This window comes from Palaemon carinicauda, chromosome 7 (genome assembly GCF_036898095.1).
Source record: "Palaemon carinicauda isolate YSFRI2023 chromosome 7, ASM3689809v2, whole genome shotgun sequence".
NCBI classification, from domain to species: domain Eukaryota; kingdom Metazoa; phylum Arthropoda; class Malacostraca; order Decapoda; family Palaemonidae; genus Palaemon; species Palaemon carinicauda.
This window is the reverse complement of record NC_090731.1, coordinates 96,322,424-96,342,392: the sequence shown is the minus strand read 5'-3', so window position 1 is coordinate 96,342,392 and position 19,969 is coordinate 96,322,424. Positions and strand designations below refer to the sequence as shown.

The window sequence follows — 19,969 nt, the reverse complement described above, 5'->3', positions numbered from 1 at the left end:
AAGGTCTAGAGGCAACTCCCCATCATCAACAAGGAGACTTGGGATAGGTGAGGTTCTAAATGTTCCCGTGGACAATCTAATACCAGCAAGATGCAATGAATCTAATATTTTTAACTGGCTTGGGGTAACTGAGGGGTAAATTTCCCACCCATAACTGATTTTGTAAAAATCAAGGCCTTGTATAATTTTGAAATATTATTGCGGTCTGCCCCCATGATGTATGGGATAATACTTTTAAAAGATTCAGAGCCTGAAGACATTTAGCTTTTAATGCCTTTAAGTGAGAAACCCATGTAAGCCTACAATCAAATACAGTATCAAACCTAAAAATTTAGTTTCACTTACACATAGGATCCGTTGACGATTAATGTATATAACCTGGTCTGGATGTACTCCCCGGATATGCCAGAAATGGACAATAGTAGTTTTACTTGTCGAGAACTTAAATCCATTCATATCGGCCCACTGGATAATATTGTCATTTGAGAGTTGTATTTATCTCTCAACCATTGCCATTCTCGCTCCAGCAAATGAAATGGAGAGATCATCCACAAATAATGTTGAGAGAACATCCCGGGAAATGACTGAGAATATCCCATTAATTGCTAGTGCAAACAGGGTTACACTCAGCACACTACCCTGAGGAACTCCTCCTTCCTGGCATTTACTCTCTGATAAGAGTTTACCCCACTCTCACTTGAAAAACTCTAGGTGAAAGAAATGACTGAATAAATAGGGGTAGCTCTCATCTCAATCCAAACTCATGAATTCTTTTAAGTATACCATATCTCCATGTGGTATCATATGCCTTTTCAAGGTAAAAAAAGATTGTCACATGGTGCTGTTTGGAAGCAAACACTTCACAAATAGAGGACTCGAGTCGTATCAACAAATCAGTCGTTGAGTGCATTTTTCTGAATCTACATTGAATGGGTGATATAATACCCTTCTTTTCAAGGTACCACATCAGTCTCACATTGACTATCTTCTCCATAATTTTACATAAACGAGATGTCAATGCAATTGACATCTCGCTGACATCTTGCTGCTAAAAACTTGTCCGTACCGAGTTTTGAAAAGGCTAAAATAATGGCTAGTTCCTAAGTTGCATCAACACATCAGTCGTTGAGTTCATTTTTCTGAATCCACATTGAATGGGTGATAAAATACCCTTCCTTTCAAGGTACCACATCAATCACACATGGACCATCTTCTCCATAATTTTACATGAACAAGATGTCAATGCAATTGGCCTATAATTTGCTGCTAAAAACTTGTCCTTAATGGGTTTTAAAAAGGCTAAAATAATGGGTAGTTCCCAAACACTTTGATAACTATGATCATGCTATATTCTATTAATGATGCTTAAAATAAATAACTTTGTTTCAAAGGGTACGTGTTTAATCATTGTGTGTGGAATTCCATCGGGTCCAGGGGCTGTATTGTTACACGTAGCAAGTGCAGAATCAAATTCTCTTTCAGTAAAAGGAGAATTGTATGACTCTTCCTTTCTTGTTGCGAAATTCAAAACTTTCTTTTCTTCAATACTCCTATACTGGTACCCAAGAGCTCCTTCACACTTGCATGATATACTATTTGAAAAATGATCACCCAGGGCATTGCTAACTTCAGTTGCTTCAGTCATATACTGACCATTTACCCTTACATTGGTGGTGGGTTTGGGGTGAATTTGCCTGCTATTTTTTTCCCTTTCTTCCACACAGATGATGTTGGTGTTCTACTGTTAATGGAGGAAACTAATGACACCCAAGAATGGCGTCTAGCTTCTTTCATGGCACGACGGAACCGTGCTCTACATTCCTTGTATATGACTAAATTCACCTCAATACGGCGCCTGCGCAATCGAGTTAAAGATTTCTTGTGGCTCTGTGCAGGCCAGTTAGTTCTGATGAGTACCAGGGGACTGGTCGTCGTTTGAATATCCCTGTTGTTTTTGGAATGGAATTGACTCCTGCAGTATGGAGGGTTCCATTTATTAAGTCTATAGCATCATCAACACTTTCAAACTGTTCTGTATTTCCTTCAATTTCACTTAGCTCCAGAAATCTATCTCAGTCCGCCTTATCAAGATTCCATCCTGGCGATCTCTGTAAAGGTGGACCATTGTTGGTGTTAATAATGATTGGTGCATGATTACTAGTATGCCAATCACCTAATCTTCTCCAATCAAAATTGAGAAAAAAGTTAGAGCTTGCAACTGATAGGTCAATACAGGACAAGGTACCTGTCTGAACATGAAAGTGTGTGGGCTCTCCTGTATTAAGGAGTCCTACATCTTCATTATCCAAAATTGATGACATAATATTACCAATTTCGTTCGCCAAAACATCACCCCGTAAAGGATATCCACTATTAAGATCTCCTAGTAAGAGAAATGGTTGTGGGAGTTGTTCAACCACCTCTACTATATTATAATATGAGATGTTATAATTTGGACGCAAGTAAAGAGAACAGATTGTGCATTGTCTCCCTATATCAATCTGTACAACCATTGTCTGCAGAGGGATACAGATAGACTAAAGATACCTGGGGAACATCTTGACGAACGTATATAAGACTTCCCCCATGGCTCCCTGCTCGTTGATCATATGGTGTCTTATAGCTAACATACTCTCGAGGACAAGGAGTGTTAGCATCGAGCTTGCTCTCTTGTAGACATACAGTTATAGGGGAGTGCCCACGTATGAGGAGCTTAAGTTCTTCATATTTCGCCCTTAAACCCTGGTAATTCCATTGCAGAATGGAGGAAAAAACTATGGTTTATTTTTTGGAAGACACCCTGGATGAAGTCTTCCCATTGGCAATATTTGGTTTAACAATATTTCCCGGTGGTATCTCTATAGAGGATCTTAATATATTGGGTTTTGTGTCTGTCATTTTCTTTGTGTCCTCTTGATCTATTTGTTGTGAAGGATGGTGGACTTCAACTTGAATTTCTGATTTATTCAATTTACCTTCCAGTTGATCAGAAACATCAGCAGACAAGACATCATATTTATTTGAAGTCGTGACTTTAATGTTTATGGTAGGAGGCGAGAGAGATGGAGGTCTCTTTTTCGATTAAACGGTTGTGGACTGTCAGGTTTTTGCAACTTTCCCACTAAAGGTTCACCAGGTAAATTGATTTCAAGTGGAACCTCCATCAGATCAGGCAAGGACACGGTCTGAGAGAGGTTTTTAAAGATGTTTAGAATGGGAGTAGATGGCTTTTGAATATCTTTTAGATATTTAAGTATCTGTTTTGATTTTTCAACAATTTCTGAATATAGATTTTCAATGGAACTTTCAACCTTTTTAACAACTTTCATATGTTTATGTTAGAAGTGGGGATATAATTTTTGGCCGTGTGCTTTGGCAAGGTTTCTTCAGAACCATTGAAAAAGGTTGCCCTGGTCTTTATCTGCTTTTCAAGAGCTCTTTTATGAGCCTCTCTAAAAGTAACCCTTTCCATGGTCTAATGGCCTAAATTTCTTTTTCAAAAATATACTTAACACAACTTTTAGATGCAGCTGGGTGTGCTTCCCCACAATATATCCAATTTGGATTTTCTATGCTTACTCCATGACTACTTTTTCCACAGTTGGCGCAAACAACTGGCTTATTATTTAGTTTTTCCTTGCATTTCTGTCTTTAATGGCCATACATTTGGCAATGATAACATTGCAATGTTGAAGAGATATAAGGTTTCACCCTCAAATATAGCCAACCAGCTTTTATAACATTTGGTAATCTGCATTAATCAAATGTTAAAATCAAAGTAGCAAGAGGAATACGTTGTTCTCCAACTCTCTTTCTCATTCTGACTACTTTTACTACTCCTTGACTTTTCAGTTCATCCTCAATTTCTTTTCCCCCTATGTCCAGCAATTCTGGAGCATATATCACACCTCTACTCTTGTTGAAAGTGGGGTGCAAAATGCATTTGACACTATGACCATCCAATGTTGTAGATGTTTTAAATCTTTCACCTTGTATTGGGGATAGTGTCTCTATCAAGAGACTTCCATTTCCCTGGGAAAGAATTTTTGGCTGCCCTCCACATATAGCAACTATTTCCCTGTTAGCTTTAAAAACATTTACACGCTTAAGTCTTCCATTTTAAAATTCCAAAATAAAAAAATTTCTCATAATTCACTAGTTCATAGTGACCAGGTAATACTTCTACTTTTCTATATTTTTCTGTACTGTCATCATTTCTCCCTCTCTTCTTCTCTAGTCTTTTCTTATCATTCTTCACATGACATGAATAAGGTTCTAATGTTACAATATTAGATCCCGAGTTGGAGCTGTCTGTACCGAGATCCATGTTTGTATTTTCCAAGTCGTCAACAAAGGGGTTGGTTTTTTTGGAAAAGGCAAGCCGGGTTATCCACCTCCATCGGCGGATGTCAATCCTCCTATCCCATGTGGCCCAACACGAGAAGAGGCTTCAGCGGGGACCAGTCCTCTATTAGAGAGGGGCTGCCTCCTTAAGGTGGGCGTACACTGGTCAGTGGGGGTGGTTAGCCCCTCCCACCGGCGACTCCAATGCCTGGCGTCACCCATTACCCGCAAATATGGGCAACTTAAAACCGGATCACTGAAGCCCAACTCTTAACAGACTTGGTCTGCACCCAATGGGGTCTACCAGAGGGTGATGGCATATAAATTGGTACAGGTTGAGATGGAATGCCGTCCATCCCACACTGTGCCAAATCCAAAGAAGCAGCCAAAGTATAATCAAACAAGCCAAAGTCGTCAACATGTTTAAGCCCAAAAGGAAGAGATGGGAGAATAAAAGAAATACTCAAAAATAAAAGAGAAAGTGCTGACTGATTTAGTTGGATCAGCAATTGGGCACCGAGGTCCAGTGGGAAAGCCGTTCCCATTGTTCATTAGAGCTCAGCTGCTAATCCCTAAGCCCCCCATCCGTGTCAAGTCTTCAGCATCTGGGGGGTATGCCGTGGTGAAGCTCAATGACTTCATCAAGGCATTCTCTCAATAAGAGGGACACACATTGCATGCTGTATTCACAGAATAAATACTAAAATTCATAAAAAAATATCATAAAAAATAACCTGTACAGAAAATTTCTCAAATAGATTTAAGAGTATAATGATAAATTTTATATACAAGATAATTTTAGTGGTACATAAGATTATCTAAAACATTCTATGTAAGTTTTGCCATTAAATATGATTGTAAGTATTCAAGAGAATGATTAGAATCAATTACCTACATGTTCTGGGGATATCTAAAATCTGAAAAGCAAACATTTATGAGGCAAGAAAAGGACCTGTGCTACTCTAATCTGTGAAAGACAGTAAAGAACACACTTCAGGGTTGACCCTTAACAGGGTAAAATAATAAGGAAATGAAAAACCTAATATCATCTGAAATATATTTGATAGGTCTACAATGCAAGACCAAAATAAGTTAAACTGACAAAATTATTTGTAAAGAATTTAAGAGGTAATGCTTACTAGGAACAAAGCTGGAACATTGTCTTTCAGGAGATTGAGCAAATTGATGAGAGCTAAGGCACCATCTGCAGATATGTCTTCCAAACTCACCACACGTGTTATCACTTCCTCAATAACAGAACTTATCAATACTCCTGCAAGTGACATGTGATTATATATTATTATTATTACTATTACAAGGGAGGAGATTAAACAGCTCAATCAGTCAAACTTTCCTCTTACAGAGCTGACCCAAATAAATTCAGAAAGTATATAAAATATATATATATCTATCTATCTATATCTATATATATATATATATATATATATATATATATATATATATATATATATCTATATATATATATATATATATATATATATATATATATATATATATATATATATATATATATATATATATATATATATCTAAGTGATAATAAATCAGAAATAGAAGTCTATGATAAATGAAAATTGACTTCTTATAAATTAAAACTATGGATCTTAAAAATGATAAAATCTTAAAAACAGAGAAACTCTCAGAATCCAATAAAATGTTAAGTCAAACTTTTCTGACCACAACATCAATATCTTTTTTTTTCTAAATACTCTAAATTTGTCGAAAATATGTAACACTGTTAAAATAGTGTCAAGCTCACTGCACTCTTGAGGAGTGTACCTTAAAATCCATGGGCCCATATTGTATGACCATTACCAAACCTTGCTAAATTTATTTCCTTCCATTTATCTTTCTGGTCTGATGATTCCCATTGAGAAACAATTAATTTGATTAGTTTCAATTTATTACAGTGTGATTCATCAAATTAGACATATTTTGACATTTTATTGCTATAAAATGCTTCATCGGATCTCCTTATGGGGAATTTAATGCAAAGCTTTGGTAAATCTAAGGTTGAGTTTGCAACAGCATCAGTAATTTCACTACCAATAACTCCAACATGGGCCGAGATCCATGATATTTTAATATTTACCCATAGAGAATAGAATTTGTTAGAGCTATTTAATTGGTAATACCAATTGGTTTTTGTGCGCGCCCTCTGGCACTTCTTGAATAAGAATTAATGACAAAGTTAAGATCTATTATATCTTCAACTAGTTTAAAAATGATAATTGTTAGCAAAATGGTTGATAACTCTAATATCAGTACACTACTGATGGTTCAGTAAGTAATGAGAATTAACTTGTTTTGTCTGATGATATTGCAGCACAACCAGCACCAATAAAAAATTTAGAGCCATTGATATATATAGCAGAATAAGGGGCTTTCCTTTAAATATGTTTCAAGGTATATTGTTTATGGTGGCTTGGAGGATTGTTATTTTTCTTTGATAGATAAAAAAATTGGAGCATTTTCTTTTTTCAAGATCAAAAGTAGAGGAAAAATAGATGGGTGAATATGATTCACCCTTACGCTTTTAGTATTTTAAAAGCTTATTCACTCTAATTAAGAATGGATGCTCATAACTGTTAATACCTCAGTTTGGTAGAAAAGCTTCTTTATAGGAGAATTAGTGATAGGATCTTCAAAGCACTATACATTGTTACAAAATCTTGACGTAAAGATAAGAAGGAATTCCTCAAGTAATTTAGCACCTGCAGAATCTTGGAAAACAGAGGGAATGCATAATGAATGAATGAATGATTGGTAATCATCTGGCATCATAACATCAGAGGTCATAGATGTTGATTGGAGTAGGATTTAATTAAGAATCAGTAACAAGATTTAAAAATGAAAGTGAATAAAAAAAATAAATAACGATAAAAATTTCAGATTTTATACATAAAACAAGTATGAAGGCCAGTTTCCAACATGAACTTAAATCTGTCAATGACATCATACACAACTTCAAGAGTCTTTGTGAAAATGTACTTGGCATCTTCATTATGAGCTCCAGATTGATTGACTGAGTTAAAGTTTTCTGGCACCCTGACATCTAAGGTCACTGACGCCGATATCGTTTATTATAAATAAAGAATAAAAGAATATTCAATAAAAACAATAAAAGCAAAGATGTTATTATAAACCTTACCTGCTTCTGAAATAAATCTAAAACTATTGATAGCAAAATACGACACATCATGTCCAAGAATCTTAGCAAGGATGAACCTGTAGTTGAGTAGGAAGACATGGTTACCATGCAATCCAATGTTACATTTTTTTAACATCCATTTATACATTTCGAGGTCTGTGGGAATGGAATTTCCTTTGTTCCCATTTCAAAAAATGTCCCATGTAGGTCGTTTAGCTGTTTTTAGTCCGCCATCTTGGATTTTTTAGGACGCAAAATATAGAGGTAGGGGCAATATAATGAGCATTTTCACACCGAAAGAAATTGATAACAGGTACAAAATAGGAATTGTTAGATTTGATATGACCTCCACTATCACAAGAAATCATTAGTTATTCAATTGGTGTCGTTCAATTAGTTCATTATGCATGTTGCATAAGATTTTTCATAATTTTGACCATCCTTTACATTCAGATCTTCCTGTACAATTTCATCCTGTTTGTAATACTAGGTAGGCAGTTAATTTTAATAGCCAGGCCTTCTCCATCATGAGGCTCAATACAACACAGTATTCTAGAAGTTTTATTACCACTGTGACCAAGTTGTGGAATAATCTTCCTAATCAGGTAGTTGAATCAGTAGAACTTCAAAAGTTCAAAGTTGCAGCAAATGTTTTCATGTTGAACAGGCTGACATAAGTCTTTTTACAGTTTATATATGACATATCTGCTTTGACGTTGTTACTGTTTGTAGAATAATTTATTGTTAATTTATTCTCATCATTTATTTCCTAATTTCCTTTCCTCACTGGGCTATTTTTTCCAGTTGGAGCCCTTGGGCTTATAGCATCTTGCTTTCCCAACTAGTGTTGTAGCTTGGCTAGTAACAACAATAATAATAATAATAATAATAATAATAATAATAATAATAATAATGTCATCTAGGTAAAAATGTCATGTTAAAAGGATAGTAATTTAAAGTACTTGCCCTTCTTCATTGTTATCCACCCTGCATTTAAGTAAACAGGTCTACTGGATATCTTCTTTCCTTAGTGGGAATTGTACATGTGTAGGTAGTTTCTAAAACAAAAAGAATCATTTAATTTGAAAAAATTCTAAAAATATTCAGAAAATGTGGTTTTATATTGACTTTACCTTGTGAGTGTGCCCTTTGCATACGGATGACTTATTTGACTGTTATGCAAATTAGTTCATGCTTTTTACTTAAGCATTGACATTATTTTCTTCTAACATGAGAAGGTAATTGTTGCAACCTTCTTACAAATTAAGGGGTGGTGTTAAAGTTTATAAACTGACACTGAACTCATTCTGTGTTACAAGATGTGCAGACCACTATGATTTTGAATAATGTTTTATTTATGTTATATTAGATATCTGTTGGTATGCCTGCCTGTTTGTGGTTAACTGGTAATGGATAGTTATGTCTTATTTTTCAGGTAAAAACCTGAATGGGCTAATGAAAGAATGATTTGAAGTTTTCTGGCATCCTAACATCGAAGATCATTGACGCCAGTATCATTTATTATAAATAAAGATTAAAAGAATATTCAATTAAAACCAAATGAGTAAATATGTTATAAAAGTTAAATAGCATTAAGAAGACCTGCTTCTGATATACATTTAAAAATGCCACTAGCATTGTACGATACATCATGTCCAAGGATCTTGGCAAGGATGAAGCTGCCATCCTCACCCCGAGCCTAAAATATATCTATTTCTTTCTGTACTATAAGTGGTGCATTGTCAAAAAATGCCTCACTGTCAAAAGTATCAAACAGTCGTTGCAATATGATTGGTGTTGGCCACTCAGCAGAAACGCGTGAGTCATCCAAGTGTGACCAATGCGGAGACGACATAGAGAAGTCTCCCATTTTCGGGGCATACCATTAATACTCCAAGGGGATATAACAATCGCAATTTCTCTCATCTTATTTTCGGTTAAACTCTACCAATGCTGTTGCCAATTGCTATAAATAGAATTCTTAATTGCTGATAAAAAAATCATTACAGAAAATGGGATACCCACTTGGTAACAACTTAGCTGCAGCACTCTTTGCCAGTGAATCTGTCTCGTTTTTTCCACACACACCTACGTGTGCCAGAACCCAGCAAACTTGGGCTGTTATACCTTTTAGGCCAATAATTAAAAGCCACTCTAAAATCTTTAAAACTAAAGGGTTAATACAATTAAAACCTTCTAAAGCTTGAAGGACACTTCTTGAATCACTATAAATGGTAAAATTGCCCTCCTCTTTTAACGCTATTTTCTCAATAGCGGTTAGCATGCCATATAATTCAGCAGTAAATATGAAAGATATTAGAGCAGTGCACCTCTACAGTTAAAAGAACTGCTATATACTCCAAATCCAATGACAGCATCAAAATTGGAGACAGTATATATAAAAGTTGATTCCCTATGTTCTTCAACATGTTCTACAAAGAGTCCTAGCTTCTAATTCAGTTATGTTATTTTTTCAACACCAATAACATATTTACAAAAATACATCTCTGGTGATTTCCACGGAGGGGTTGATGATATCTAAAATAGAAGCACCTTATCTCTAATTATAGCAAGACTGTTTAAAATTTGTTTTACCCGAAAGCCATAAGGTTGAGGACATTTTACGTGTAAATCAAAGTATCCTGGCTTGCAGTCTGAAAGGCTAAAGTGTTAGGGAGTCTTTGTAACCTAAACCAATACCGAATAATGGAAGACTTTCGTTAATGGTCTAGAGGTAATTCTCCAGCATCAGCAAGGAAACTTGGGATAGGTGAGGTTCTAAACGCTCCTGTGGACAATCCAATACCAGCATGATGCATTGAATCTGATATCTTTAATCGTCTTGGGTTGGCTGAGGAGTATATTTCACACCCATAACTAATTTTTGAAAAGATTAAAGCCTTGTATAATTTTAAAATAGTTTTACAGTCCCGTGATGTAAGGGACAATACTTTTAAATTATTCAGAGCCTCAAGACATTTAGCTTTTAATGCCTTTAAGTGTGGGACCCAGGTCAACCTACAATCCAAAAACAATCCTAAAACTTTAGCAACCCCTACACATGGGATCCATTGACCTTTAATGTATATATCCAGGTCTGGATGTACTCCCCGGATACGACAGATATGGACTGATATTTTTTCAACAGTGGTGAGTATGCCGTACAGTTCAGCAGTAAATATGGAAGCTGTTAGATAAAGTGCACCTCTACTATTGAAAGCATGTTTATATACTCCAAATAAAATGCCTGCATCAGATTTGGAGCCATCAGTTTATATAGGTCAATTCCTTATGTTATGCATCATGTTCCATAAAAAGAGACCTGGATTCTAAGTCAGTCATAACCTTTTTAACTCCAATAAAATATTTACAAAAAGATACCTCTGGTAACTTCCACGGAGACGTTGATGATACCTTAAATGGAACCCTCTTAGTTCTAATTTTATCAACACTGTCTATAAATTGTTTCACCCAAAACCCATATGGATCAGGGGATTTTGGGTGCATTTTAAAGTATGTAGAGTGCTTTAAAGGGCTTGCAGTCTGAAATGCTAGAGTTAGGAGGCCTTTCCAACCTAAACCAATACAAAATGATACAAAACTTTCAGTAAAGGTCTAACATTAATTCTCCAGTTGATTGATCGATTGATTTAAAGTTTTCTGGCATCCTGACATCTAAGGTCACTGACGCTGATATCCTTTATTTTATATAAATAAAAGAATATTCAATTAAAACCATAAAATTGAGATATTATAGAAGTTAAATAGTTTTCACAAGACCTGCTTCTGAAATAAATCTAAAATTGCTGCTCGCACAGTAGGACAAATCATGTGTAAGAATCTTGGAAAGGATGAGCCTGCCATCCTCACCTCGAGCCTCAAACAGATATCTATTTCTTAAGTTATTATAATTGGGGCATTCGATCAACATAAACCTAACTGTTAAAGGTACCAAACAGTTGTCGCAATACCGTTGGTATTGGCCCTTCAGCAAAAACTTGTGAGTCAACCGAGTGTGTCCAATGCAGAAATGACAAAGAGACGTCTCCCACTTTCGGGCCATCATGTTATACCTCCAAGGAGATATGACAATTGTTACTTCTCTCATTTTATTGCCATCTAGACTATCATAGTGCTGTTGCCAATTATTACAAAATAATTTCTTGATGCTAGGTAGGAAATCATTGAAAGGAAAAAGGATACCTTCTTGGTAGCAACTCGGATACTACATTCTTTACCAGTAAATCTGCCTTCTCATTCCCAGACACACCTACATCTGCTGGAACCATACAAAATCAAACCATTATACCTCTGTCCATTAATAAAAAGCCAATCTAAAATCTTTAAAACTATAAGGTTACTAGAATTAAAAACTTCTAAAGCTTGAAGGACACTCCTTGCATCACTAAAAATGGTAAAATTACCCTCCTTCTCCAACACTATTTTCTCAATAGTGGTTAGTATGCCATACAGTTCGGCAGTAAATATGGAAGCTGTTAGAGGAAGTGCACCTCTACAATGAAAACACTTACTATGTACTCCAAATCCAACGCCAGCATTAGATTTGGAGCCATCAGTATATATAAAAGTCGATGCCCTATGTTCTACAATATTTTCCACAAAGAGAGACCTGGATTCTAGGTCAGTCATATTCTTCTTAACTCCAAAAAAGTATTTTCATAAAGATACCTCTGGTATTTCCCCTGAAGGCATTGATGATATGTTAAATGGAAGCAAGTTACTTCTAATTATATCAAGACTGTTTAATAATTGTTTCAAACGAAAGCCATATGGTTGAGGAGATTTTGGGTACAACTCAAAGTATGTTGAGTGCCTTACAAGGCTTGCAGTCTGAAAGGCTAAAGAATTAGGGAGTCTTTACAACACTAAACCAATACCGAACAATGAAAGACTTTCGGTAAAGGTCTAGAGGTAATTCTCCAGCATCAACAGGGAGACTTGTGATAGGCGAAGTTCTAAACGCTCCTGTGGACAATCTAATACCAGCAAGATGTAATGAATCTAATATCTTTAATCAGCTTGGGGTGGCTGAGGAGTATATTTCACACCAATAACTAATTATTGAAAAAATCAAGTCCTTGAAAAATTTCAAAATAGTATTTTGGTCTGCCCCCCCATGAAGTATGGGAGAATACTTTTAAAACATTCATAGCCTCAAAACATTTATCTTTTAATGCTTTCAAGTGAGACACCAATGTAAGCCTACAATAAAAAATCAATCCTAAAAATTTAGCTTCACATACACATGGGATCCGTTGAACTTTCATGTATATATCTGGGTCTGGATGTACTCCCCGGATATGAAAGAAATGGACAATAGTAGTTTTACTTGTCGAGAACTTAAATTCATTCATATACGCCCACTGGATACTTTTGTCAATTGAGAGCTGTAGTTCTCTCGCAACCATTGCCATTCTCGCTACAGCAAATGATATGGAGAGATCATCCACTAATAATGTTTAGAGAACATCACTGGGAATGACTGAGGATATCCCATTAATTGTTAGTGCAAACAGGGTTACACTCAGCACACTAACCTGAGGAACTCCTCCTTGACATTTATTATCAGATAGAGTCCCCCCCCCTTAAATGTGAAAGAAATGACTGAATAAATAGAGGTAGCTCTCCTCTTAATCCCAATTCATATCTCCGTGTAGTATCATATGCCTTTTCAAAGTCAAAAGGACTGTCACATGGTGCTGTTTGGAGGCAAACGCTTCACAAATAGAGGACTCAAGTCGTATCAATACATCAGTCGAGTGCATTTTTCTGAATCCACACTGAATAGGTGATAAAATACCCTTTTCAAGGTAAAACATCAGTCTTGAATTGACCATCTTCTCCATGATTTTACATAAACAAGATGTCAATGCAATAGGTCGATAGTTTGCTGCTCCAAACTTGTCCTTACCGGATTTTAAAAAGGCTAAAATATTGGCTAGTTCCCAAACACTTGAACAACTATGATCATGACATATTCTATTAATAACGCTTAAAATAAATAACTTTGTATTAAAAGGTACATGTTTGATCATTGCATATGGAATTCCATCGGGTCCAGGGGCTGTATTATTATAAGTAGCAAGTGCGGAATCAAATTCTCTTTCAGTATAAGAATTATATGACTCTTCCCTTCCTGTTTCAAATTTTAAAATTTTCTTTTCTTCAATGCTCCTATAATGGTGACCAGGAGCTTCTACACACTTCCATGATACTTATGAAAAATGATCAGCATTGCTAACATTAATTGCTTCAGTCACATTCTGACTGTTTACCTCCAACACTGGTGGTGGGTTTGGGGTAAATTTGCCTGCAATCTTTTTTATTTTCCTCCATACAGAAGATGGTGGAGGAATCTAAAGATACCGACGATTGGCGACTAGCTTCTTTCATGGCGTGATGGAACTGTGCTCTATACTTTTTGTATGATATCAAATTTTCATCAGTATGGCATCTACGCAATCTACACAGATTTTCTGGTGGCTCTGAGGGAGACAGTTATTTCTGAAGACACCCACGGGACTGGTCGTCGTTTGAATAATCCTGTGGTTTTGGGAATCAAATTAATTTCAGCTGTATGGAGAGTTCCATTCAGTAGGTCTATGGCATAATCAATACTTTCAAACTGTTCTGCATTCCCCTTGATTTCACTTAGCTCACGAAATTTAACGCAGACCGCCTTGTCAAGATTCCATCGTGGTAATCTCTTTAAAGGTGGACAATTGTTTGCGTTCATAATGATTGGTGCATGATTACTAGTACGCCAATCATCTAATGTCCTCCAATCAAAATCTAGAAGGCAGTTAGAGCTTGCAATTGACAAGTCAATGCATAAAACAACACCCCACAAAGGATGTCTACTATTCAAATCTCAAAGCAAAAGAAAAGGTTGAGGGAGTTGTTGAATCACGTCTAATAAATTATCATACGATATGTTATCATTTGGAGACAGGTACAGAGAGCAAATTGTATATTTTCTTCCTATATATATCTGTACAACCACTTCATGCAGAGGTGTAGGGATAGTCAAAGATATTCGAGGAACATCTCATTGAACGTATATGAGACTTTCGCCATGGCTCCCTACTCGGCGATCATATGGTGTCCTACAGCTAATATATTCGCGAGGACAAGGGGTATTAGCATCAAGCTTGCTCTCCTGTAGACATACAATTATGGGGGAATGCTTGTGAATTAAGAGCTTGAGTTCTTCATATTTGGCACTTAAACCCTGTAAATTCCATTGCAAAATGGAGGAAAAAAAATCTGCTTTATCTTTTGGAAAAACTTTTGGATGAAGTCTTCCCATTAACAATTATTGAGGAAACACTATTTCGCGGTGGATTTATTAGAGAGGGCCTTGAAAAATTTGGTTTTGTGTTTGTTATTTTCTTCTTGTCCTTTTGATCTAATTGTTGAGGGGGATGGTGGACCTCAACTTGAATTTCTGATTTATTTAAATTGGCTTCTGGTTGATCAGAAACATCAACAGACAAAACATCATATTTCTTTGATGACATAACTCTCATATTTCTTATAGAAGGGGGTGGGGTGAGAGAGATGGAAGTCTTTCTCTTTTTTGATTAATAGGCTGTGAGCTACCAGGTTTTTGTACCTTCCCAACTACAGGTGCACCTGATAACTTGGTTTCATGTGAAATCTCCATTAAATCTGGCATTTACATGGCCTGGGAGAGGTTAGTACTATTCTTTGTAATGGGGAATAAAGGTGGGCTATGTCTCTTTGTTGATGCACAATGGTAAATCTTTAGGAGGAGATATTCTTGTCTTATTATGCAGAACTTTATCATTAGATGGTGAATTTCTTTTTCGAGAACTACCTACAGTAGTAAGTGAGTTAGATGATTCCCGAGGAACCTTTTCTCCCGATTTTCATTTCTTTACATATGTAGTAATTTATTTAATAATCTCCTACACTTACAAGTTCAATATTTGATTTATTGAGGGCAGCTTCTTCTAACTTAAAAAACTGGCAGCTCTTATCATTAGATTTATGATTAGAGTTCAAGCACCTTGCCTCAAGTGTACATTCTCCATGGTAAAGATTGGAGCAAGTATTACATATTTTATCATTCTAGCATACTTTTGAAGGATGGCCAAATTTAAAGCAATCAAAATATTGCAGTGGCTTCTGCTTACAAGGTTGATCTCTAATTCTTTCCTTTCCTATGTCTATGTGGAAAGGTAAGGATAATCATTGATGTTCAAGGTCCTTTATGTACTTTCCACACTGATATTGGACACATAGCCAATATCTCCACTTCCGTAAATTCATACTTCCATAGCTAAAGTTTAGATGGGGTTTGATGTCTCATTTTATATCCTCATTTTCTGTCTTTAAATTTGACAATATAACAGACTGTGTGCATGACTTGGCCTTTATCCAGTAACTTTTCTTACCGAATCGAGGGATATCTCCAGGTGCGATCGTTCTCACCTCCTCTGAAGAAATTTGCATATCTAAAAATAATTTTCTGTACCTCCTGTAGATTGAGCAAGAAGCCACATTGGTGGTTTTGACTTTCTTTGGGATGGCATAACTGTTTCTATGTCTTCATCAATCCAGTGTGCTGGTCTGTAGTCATCCAGATCTTTAGGTACTCCATCACACAGAGCACCCTTAATACTCATATTAACTACTTTAATATTCATATGTTACGGTTTGCTTTGAATGGTTTCTCATGGCAATTAAATTATAACCAAGAATCTCATTTATCATCTTAAAAGTTTCATTCTAAGTTCTTTTATCAACATGTAACATTCAAATATCTTATTTAGCACATCATAATTAGCTTCTAATGGGATTTGGGTAACATGCAGCATTTTCAATTTTCCTGTGTTGCCCAAATTACCTTTTTTTTTCAATGTTCAAAGAATAGTTCTTTTTAGCTCTTGAGTCGTCAATGGAATTTTATCTAAATGAATTGCTGGAGGTTGTCAACAGTGCCGGAGGCGAGTCAGCATATCCAGGGGGGGGGGGGTGTCTTGTCAGCAGATTATTATTATTATTAAAAGAAGGAGTTTTACCAGCCCAATAAGTCAAGCTTGACTCTCACAGGGCTGGCCCGAAAAAAAATTGGGATATAAAGAAATATAAGATTATCAAAAATTCAATTGATAAGGAAAAAAAATAAATAAATGAAAAAAAAAGAATTATATATATGTATATACAGTATATACTTATAATCTTTAAATATTCTAAATATGGGTGAATAGATGGATGAATAAATATATATATATATATATATGAAATCTGAGTGATGAAAATAATTAACAATATATTAAATCTATGTAATTTAAAATGAATTAGTAAAAAAACTTAGGTAAAAATTTAGATTCTATCAATAATACGTGAATTCCTTAAAAAGGTTAAAATTCTAGAAACAGAAAAATTACTTGATTCAGTTAAAATTTCAGAAAAAGTTCTCTGACCAAAACATATCTCTCTCTCTCGCTGGAAAACTTTACAAACCGAAAATATATGTTTAATAGATAAAAAAGTATCACACTCACTGCACATTGGAACAGTGCCGTGAGGTGTACTCATTAAAAATTCATGGGTTAATCTCGAGTGCCCAATTCGTAATCTGGTTAAAATTACTTCTGTTCCCTTGTTCTTTTGTGTCGAGGAATCCCAAGGAGCAACCTTCTGTTTAATTTGCCTTAATTTATTATTTTCTGGCACATTATTCCAAACATTCTGCCATTTTTCCAATATGAAATGCTTTAATAATATAATCAAATCTCCAACTGGGAGGTCAATGTTTTGTTGTGGTAATTTAATGGCTTCTTTAGCAGCAGCATCCGCCTTTTCATTACCAACAACTCCAACATGAGCCGGTATCCAGCATAACTCGACACTTACACACTGAGAAGATAATTTACTTATAAGGTCTTTAATTCTTAGGATCAAGTGGTTCCTATGAGTATAGTTTTTAAGGGCCACTTTGGCACTTTGAGAATCTGAATAGATGACAAATTTAAAATTCTTCCTGTCTTCAATGGTTTTAATCATATTGATTGCTTGTAAAATGGCATATAACTCTAAGATGTAAATACTGATGATTCTTTTGGCAACGATAATTGTTGTGTTCCATCTAAAGATACTGCAGCACATCCAGTACCCATTGGGGATTTAGAACCATCAGTATATATTGCATAGTGAGGACCTTTTCTCTGAATATGGTCTATGGTAATTTGCTTGTGGTGACTCGGAGTATAAGTGAATTTTTTTGATAAATAAAACAGATGAGAACAGATTCTTGTCCTTGTCATAATCCAAGGTGGGGGAAATAAAGATGGTTGGATAAGATTCACTTCAACGTTTATTGATTGTAACAGTCTGTTTGCCCTAATTGGGAATGGTGGTTCATGGTTGTTTATAAATATATCCCTCTCATTAAAAAGCGTTTTTGTTGGAGAATTAGTGGATAAAATTTTCAATGCACTCCGCATTGTTACAAAATCCCGATGCAAAGACAATGGGGGTTCTCCAATTTCACATAAAACTGAGAGATTTGGGGATGATCTAAATGCTCCGCTACAAATTCTCAGGCCTCGAGTGTGTATTGGATCTAAAGATTTCAAAGTTGCTTCTGATCCTGAACCATAAATTGGGCTACCATAATCAATTCTTGATAATACTAATGCTTTATACATCATTAGTAAAGTTGATCTCCTTGCACCCCAGGTTGTGTGAGATAATTTCCTCATTAAATTAAGAGCACTGTTACATTTGGATTTGATGTATGATACATGTGCTTTCCAATTCAAATGGGTGTCAAAAATTAGTCCCAAAAACTTTACCTTATCTTGAAATTGGATTTGTACGTTGCCCAATGTTAGATTGATATCTTGGTTTTGCTTCCATCTACTGTTTTTATAAAACATTATGGCTTGAGTTTTTTCTGCCGAAAGTCTAAAACCAACAGATGCGGTCCACGCTAGTATTTTTCTAGTGGCACTATTTAGAATCCTTTGTAAATGGCGCAGGCTATTGGAGGAATAGTAAATTGCAAAGTCATCTACATATAGACTACTTTGCACTCCTTGTGGCATTTGATTAACAATGTCGTTAATTAGAGTCCCGCTTAAAACACTGCCTTGCGGTACACCACTGTCAAGATTAAAAGATTCGGAGTACAGTAAATGTTATCAATATGAGTTTGAAACGTTCTTCCACCAATAAAATTTCTAATAAAAATAGGAAGGTGTCCTCGAAAACCATTCTGATGTAAGGATTTTAGTATCGAGTGTCTCCACGTTGTATCATATGCCTTTTGAATATAAAAAAATATGACTATTGTGATCTGTTTTCGTTCAAAGCCTCTACGTATATAATTTTCTAAGTGTGAAAGTGAATCCAAAGAAGATCGTTCTGATTGTGAGCCAAATTGAGAAGTTGATAGAATATTATTGCGACGTAAACACCAATTTAGTCTATAATTTACCATTTTTTCCAGTAATTTACATATGCAACTGGTTAATGAAATTGGTCAGTAATTGTTTGGATTACTTGGATCTTTCCCTGCCTTTACTATTGGTATTACTATTGCATGTTTCCATGCATTTGGAAATAGGTGTTTGGTCCAAAGATGATAGTAAAAATCCAATAGATATGCTTTAGCTAAAGGGGCTAGATTTCTAATCATATCGAAATTTATCTTATCTTTACCCGGGGCTGTTGACCTACAATTAGATAAGGCAAATTCCAACTCCTCTTCAGTGAATCTTTTATTGTAATATATATCCTCCATAGTATCAAAGTTCAATGGTGTTGCTTCTTCTCTTCTTTTAATGGCTCGAAAGTGGGCATCTAAATTATCAATGCTGCTTATATTTTCAATATTATGGCCGATAATATTGGAGATTGTCTGAGTATCATGTATTAACGAGCCGTTATGCATTAATGCGTGTCTAGCTGGTTTGCTGTAAGAGCCATTAATCTTCCTAAACTTCTGCCACACCTTCTGCACAGAAGTATTATCCGATATGCTTGACACGTATTTTTGCCATGAAATTATCTTGCCTTTAATTACTTCCTTTCTGAATTTAGCAGAAACCCTATTAAAATATGGTTTCAACACACTAATTTCTATTGCTATGTCAACCAGTTTGTTTATTTTATTCCCTAACATTAGGGGACCAGTGCTCAAATGTTTGAATCTTTTATTTAGGGTTTCTAATTTTCTTCCAACTGCATGCTTTTCGTTTATCAGCTGGGTTAATGTCTCTGACCACCATGGGATTGAATGTTTTAACTGTCGGGTGCCAGTCAGAGGTATCGATTTATCAGCCGCTTGTGTGATAAAATTCACAACGTCATCATTTGTTCTATCATGATCTTGGGAGTAATCAAAGGGTGGCACTTGCTTAGTGTAAAACTTGAACTTATCCCAGTCAGCTTTATCTG

At 35.6% G+C, this 19,969-nt stretch overlaps 1 protein-coding gene across 1 annotated transcript in view; it reads right to left on the bottom strand.

The window, feature by feature from the left end:
* Window positions 1-19,969, bottom strand: part of Zw10 (Zeste-white 10) — a 648,851-nt gene that overhangs the window by 24,693 nt on the left and 604,189 nt on the right. The window contains exon 12 of the mRNA XM_068376802.1: window positions 5,484-5,617. Within this exon, the coding sequence (XP_068232903.1) occupies window positions 5,484-5,617 (134 nt within the window). The remainder of the gene's footprint in view (window positions 1-5,483; window positions 5,618-19,969) is intronic.